Consider the following 6,347-nt stretch of genomic DNA (forward strand, 5'->3'; position numbering starts at 1 on the left):
ATGTCAAGTATCTTTTCCTTAGACCATGAGATTGTGCAACTCCCGGATACTGTAGGAATGCTTTGGGTGTTGCTACCTCTTGAGCACTACGTTGGTTTTCCCTTGAAGAGGAAAGGGTGATGCAGTAAAGTAGCGTAAGTATTTCTGTCAGTTTTTGAGAACCAAGGTATCAATCCAGTAGGAGACCACGCACGAGTCCCTCGCACCTACACAAACAAACAAGAACCTCGCAACCAACGCGATAAAGGGGTTGTCAATCCCTCAACGGTCACTTACGAGAGTGAGATCTGATAGGTATGATAAGATAATTTTTTTGGTATTTTTATGATAAAGATGCAAAGTAAAATAAAGCAAAATAAACGGCGATGAAAATAGCTAAGTGTTGGAAGATTAATATAATGGAAAATAGACCCCGGGCCATAGGTTTCACTAGTGGCTTCTCTCAAGAGCATAAGTATTACGGTGGGTGAACAAATTACTGTTGAGCAATTGATAGAATTGAGCATAGTTATGAGAATATCTAGGTATGATCATGTATATAGGCATCACATCCGAGACAAGTAGACCGACTCCTGCCTGCATCTACTACTATTACTCCACACATCGACTGCTATCCAGCATGCATCTAGAGTATTAAGTTCATAAGAACGGAGTAACGCTTTATGTAAGATGACATGATGTAGAGGGATAAACTCATGCAATTACTACTGGAATCAGGCACTTTGCCATCTGGCAAAGGCACGGACGGCGGATGGCAAAGGGCTTTGCCATCTGCCAGCAGATGGCAAAGGGCCGGCTGAATAAACTTTGGTAAAGGCTTCTTTGCCGTCTGCTGGCAGATGGCAAAGAGCCTGTAGCCTTTGCCATCAGCTGGCCGATGGAAAAGCCTGAGGAACGGGGTTAGCCACGTTAGGAGGCTAATGACGTGCTTTGCCATCAGCCAGTAGATGTGTCGTGGAATTGTCACGGCAGATGTCCTCGAGCTAGGACTTAGTCGTGGAGCCATCGCAGCTAGGAAGCTTGAAGGGGTTAATGCGGGACAAGGAACACGAGGGTTTATACTGGTTCGGCCCCTTACGGTGAAGGTAAAAGCCTACGTCCAGTTTGAGGTGGTATTGATTAGGGTTACGATCACCAGGGAGCAAAACTGTTATGCCCGGCTCTCGATGAGATTGTTCTCTGCCCTAAACCGCTGCCGGGTCGTCCCCTTATATAGAGAGGCGGACGCCCTGCAGCCCTCAGAGTCCCGGCCGGCTCATAAGAGTGTCCGGCTCGGACTCTCAACTATTCTTGCCTTATACTACAAGTTCTAGCATAATAAAGATTGCAACTACGGGCTTTAAGCCATATCCGGGTCTTAGCCCATTTTTGGCCCACCGTCTTCAGGCTTGGCACCGGGCTTCTGGTAATGACCATATGAATAACCCGGCCCCTCCTGGCGGGTGACTCTAAGGTCTATATCCTCAACAAGATGGCAAAGGCTGTAGGCTCTTTGCCATCTGCCAGCTGATGGCAATGGGTGTAGGCTCTTTGCCATCGGCCAGCTGATGGCAATGGGTGTAGGCTCTTTGCCATCCGCCAGCTGATGGCAAAGGCTGCAGGCTCTTTGCCATCCGCCAGCTGATGGCAAAGGATGCAGGCTCTTTGCCATCTGCTAGCGGATGGCAAAGAGAACAAATAGGCCAGACGAGCGCTTCACAGGTTGCTGCCACGTGGCCTCTTTGCCATTGGCCGGCAGATGGCAAAGTGCCTATATTGCCTCATTTAATTTTGTTTTTTCTTATATCAATTCATTTTCACAGAAAATCAAACACACACACACACACACAGACATATATATATATATATATGACCAACATAGCATATTCAACACATATTACCAATAGTCATGAATGCAAATATATCCAACACATATCCAACACATGTTACCAATAGTAGCAAGTTTCATCCATACATATACATAGTTTCATCAATATTGCACAGTTTCATCATAGGTAGCAAGTTTCACAATGTCAAAACAAAAACTAAAGACAAGCACTCCATCAACCCAAGCTTCCGTGATCTGAAGCAAATCTACAAAATGGGAAAGAAGAAAGTTAGAAGAAGAAGACTAGAAGAAGAAGATTATTATGATGCAACTAAAATGTGAAGATTATTATGATGCAACTTATATATGTAAAATAGGTCATTTTGGAGCTAAGTATGGTTATTATGTCATTTTTGAGCTAGCTAAGCATACTAGTCATTTTGGTGTAAAAAATGCTAAGTAAGGTCATTTTGGAACTAATAAGTTTATTATGTCATTTTGGAGCTAGCTAAGCATGAAGTCATTTCGGAACTAAATATGTCATTTCGTAAGCATATTATGTCATTCTAGAGCTAGCTAAGCATATTAAGTCATTTGGAGGAAAAAAATGCTAAGTATAGGTCATTTTAGAGCTATCCTAGGTTAAATAGGTCATTTTGGAGCTAATTAAGCAAAGCACTATGCAAAACTTACCGTCAACCCGTAGGTGAAGGATCAGGGTTCTTGCTCGCGGTAGTGGCAGACGGAGGAGGATCAGGGTTCTTGCTCGCGCCAATGGCAGACGTCGATGCTTGTCGGGAGTTATGCTGCACCAAATTAAAGATCATTTGCAATGTCTCGTTAGCATGATGCAACTCAAATGTGAAGACTAATAAGTAATGTCCATTCAAATGAAACTCACCGTGTCCGCTGGAGCAATGACTGGCATCGGCGGAGGGGTCTGATCGTTCTTCTCGCACATGGACTGCACATTTGGTTTTGACGAGTCAGTCATATTAGTTACTAATGAAAGGAACATTGCGTGCATGATTTAGCTAATATGCAGAAGAAACTTACCGCGAAGAGCTCGTATATGGCCCGGTTAGCCAAGTCGTTCTGGTTCCTCTCCTCCTCCAAAAGCCTAGCCGTCCTCTCCTCAGTCTCCCTCTCCCTCTCCGCCGCCTGCCTCCTTTCCTCCGCCAGAAGCTCCTGGGTCTTTGCTCTCTCTTCCTCAATAGTAGCCTGCAACACCACTCCTCTTTAGCATTGTAATCATCGACGGCCGCACACATAATGTAATGGAGGAAAGGTATCTGATCCTATATAACTAACCTTGATTTTGAGATCCATTGGCCGTGGACGAGGCCTTATCTTAGGATCGGAGCTCGTCTGGCGCCTCTTGATCTGCAGGAGAGTGCTAGTACAACGTATCAGTCCATCCCCAATGGCTAACAAGCCATGGTTCCTCCGCCACCAGATATCATCACCAGCTCTGGATCAATAGGCTGGCTCGGGTTAAAGTCCGGCCCTTTCCTCGCCTTCCCCTCGTCTCTGTACCTCACGAGCTTGTTGTGGGAGGCGCGGTTGGTGAAGTTCTTTGGATCATCAAGATCAGACTCAGAGAATGCCTTGGCCTTCTTATACGGGGCACTATGGGCCATGGCATAGAGGTAACTCATAGACATCTTACCTTGGGCAAGAAGTGCTCAAGCGAGGAAACGACGGTGACCAAGGCTGGATCAAGCCCAATCTCCTCCTTTACCTCCCTTAATGATGTTGCTGCATCATCAACATCACCCTCCTCTGCCTTTCCTCCGGGCAATGCAACCTCCCCTACAAATCTCAAGTGGAGAAAACAAAATCAGATAGGGTTTATCCAGCTCGTGTCTAGGTTGGTATCTATTTGTGAACCTGATTATTCAAATATAAAAGCTAAGGCAAGCCAAACCAACACTAAACAGAAAAAGCTAGGTTAAAAATCCTCTTAAAATTAGGGAGTGTCTATTTAGTACTTGATTGTTTTTCAATTCGGTAACATTCACATTTCCTGACAAATAAACGGAGGACACTTGTATGTCCAAAAAACCCCACCCCGGCGACTGTATGCTTTCTATTTCTAAAAAATGGGTCGGGCTAGACTGTCACCCGGTTTCAACTAAACCTGAACCACAAATACCCTGGACCATGGCGAACAACTGCCCATCAGCTTGCGACCCACCAAACAGCCAAACATTGAGGGAAATCCCAGGAAGATCACCAGGTCAGAAACACTTCTACTTACTATATAGTAATAAAATCTGGGGAAATATTAGTATATTAAATTAGAAACAAACAGGATACTCTGGAAATTACAGAAACTTTGAAGTCTAGAATGAAAAAATATAGTGGCAAAAAATCATAGAACCTACACTATAATCCTGAGGTAGCTGAAAATTACACTGCAGACTCAATATTAGTGAAAGCATGCAGAAAAATACAAAAGAATGTGTGTACCTAATAGCATAAAAACATTCAGAGCCTACACACTGTGTTGACAAAGTAAATGACACTGAAAATTATCAAGAATTATAGTGCAAAAGAGTCCAAGAACACCTACAAATTACAGTCCAAGATTTACACTAGCAGAACTTGCCAACTTACACTGCAACTTCCTAGCAATTACTTTGTAATGTAGCCTTTCTTCATTAAAATTAAAATACCTCGCTATAAACAGAAGAAGGCAATAGATGATATACGCCTGTCCTGCTTTGTATGCAATCGGTGTTGAGCACAATCCAACTTGCAAACCTCAGAAAAGATTCATCTTTTTCTGAATGTATATCACGGTTATGTCGTACATATGTAGTTTTATATCAAGAAAAAGCAAGAAGAGAATTTTGTCAATTTTGGTTGAATTCCAATTGCAACTTCGACTGCAAGTCTGAACATTATTTTTTTAAAAGGGGGAAGACCCCACCTCTGCAAGTCTGAACATGGACATGAGAAACTCAAAATTGCAAAAGGAGAGACTCGACGCAAACACACCTTTCCCAACACGACGATCAATTTCTTGCAGATTTCAGCAGATTTTTAACACTATAAATCTTGCTTTCAGTTCATCAACTTCTTTCGATCACATACAAAAGATGTTTCTCTGAAAGATTTTCAGAGGCCTATATCCCATCCTACCAGTTTCTGATGGGAATTCAACCTAACTACATAATTTGACATGGGGACCTGCAAGTCCGTGTATAGATGTGAACCCTAGCATCACAGTTACTGTGCATGTTCTGCTCAGAAACAGAGAAAGGATTACATCATCATTGTAGAATGTCCTTAGTGGATTGCTCACCAATACATATATATATACTGAGAATAGATGAAGAACCCCAGACCGAGTTCATCTTGTACTAAAAACTTGTAAATCATGACATAGTCTATCATCAGCATGAGCATTCTCTACAGTTCTCTACATCTGCACCTTTTTCGTGTGGAGGGGCGGGCGCAGGGGCCTGGCTCGGTGGATGGCGCGGTGGCGGGGAGGGCCGCGGGGAGGGGCCGGCGCCGCGGCCTAGCTCGGTGGCGGGGCGGGTGCAGGGGCGGGTTGCGGTGGCGGGGACGGCCGCGGGGCACGCCGCGATGGCCGGGAGGGCCGCGGGGAGGGGGAGGCGCCACGGCCTGGGACGGTGGAGCGGTGGGCGCAGTGGCGGGGAGGGGCGGGCCGGCGGCGGTGCTGGGCGGTGGCGGGGAGGGGCGGGCTGGCGGCGGTGCTGGGTGGTGGCCGGGAGGGCCGTGGGAAGGGGGCGGGCGCAGGGGCGGGCTGCAATGGCGGGGAGGGTCAGGGGAGGGCTGCGGTGGCGGGGAGGGGCGGCGGTGCTGGGCGGTGGCGGGGAGGGGCAGGCCGGCTGCGATGCTGGGCGGCGTCGGGAACACGGGGCTGGGGCGCGATGCGGTGGTGGCTGGGAGAGGTGGAGGGAGAGAGAGAGGGGTGGGGCCGGGCTGGGAGAGAGAGAGAGAGAGGGTGGGGCCGAGCTGGGAGAGAGGGGAGGAGATTTTTTTGTGAAGAAGAGAGGGGAGGAGATAGTCCCACTTCTTGGCCATCAGCCAACGGATGGCAAAGACCCACATCTTTGCCATCAGCCAGCCGATGGCAAAGCCCCACCTCTTTGCCATCAGCCAGCTGATGGCAAAGAATCTTTGCCGTCGGCTGGCAGATGGCAAAGAGGTGGGGCTAGTGGGCCGTTACAGCTCCGTCATCCACTGGGCCCCACCCACTTCTTTGCCATCTGCCAGCAGACGGAAAAGATTCTTTGCAAAGAGGTGGGTTGATTGGCCGTTACAGCACTGGACCCCACCCACCTCTTTGCCATCTGCCAGCGGACGGCAAAGATTCTTTGCCATCGGCTGGCAGATGGAAAAGAACTGGCTGATGGCAACCAGGTTCTTTGCCATCTGTCAGTTCTTTGCCGTCTATTTTTTGTAAGCAGATGGCAAAGACGTTCTTTGCCATCCGGTGGCAGACGGCAAAGAACTGACTGATGGCAAATTCTCTGTTTCCAGTAGTAATATGATATAAACCCCA

At 47.1% G+C, this 6,347-nt stretch overlaps 1 protein-coding gene across 1 annotated transcript; it reads right to left on the reverse strand.

Moving 5' to 3' along the window:
• Positions 1 to 2,672: 2,672 nt before the first annotated feature.
• Positions 2,673 to 5,938, reverse strand: LOC109765803 (uncharacterized). The gene is made up of 6 exons (XM_040388981.3): positions 5,856 to 5,938; positions 5,247 to 5,764; positions 3,477 to 3,619; positions 3,119 to 3,381; positions 2,864 to 3,028; positions 2,673 to 2,771 (listed from the first exon to the last, which is right to left on the reverse strand). The coding sequence occupies exons 1-4, from the start codon at positions 5,936 to 5,938 to the stop codon at positions 3,235 to 3,237; spliced, it is 891 nt and encodes a 296-aa protein (XP_040244915.2). The 3' UTR covers positions 2,673 to 2,771; positions 2,864 to 3,028; positions 3,119 to 3,234.
• Positions 5,939 to 6,347: the final 409 nt, after the last annotated feature.

The sequence above is a fragment of the Aegilops tauschii genome, chromosome 5 (assembly GCF_002575655.3).
Source record: "Aegilops tauschii subsp. strangulata cultivar AL8/78 chromosome 5, Aet v6.0, whole genome shotgun sequence".
NCBI classification, from domain to species: Eukaryota; Viridiplantae; Streptophyta; class Magnoliopsida; order Poales; family Poaceae; genus Aegilops; species Aegilops tauschii.

Excerpts from the sequence above, each read along its gene's own strand:
- LOC109765803 (XM_040388981.3), bottom strand. The coding sequence starts at position 5,938 with ATGGCAAAGAGGTGGGGCTTTGCCATCGGCTGGCTGATGGCAAAGATG. Across the intron at positions 5,765-5,855 it reads CGTTGGCTGATGGCCAAGAA|CCCGGCCCCACCCCTCTCTC; the intron begins GTGGGACTATCT and ends TCTCTCTCCCAG. Across the intron at positions 3,620-5,246 it reads CGCCCCTCCACACGAAAAAG|GGGAGGTTGCATTGCCCGGA; the intron begins GTGCAGATGTAG and ends TGAGATTTGTAG.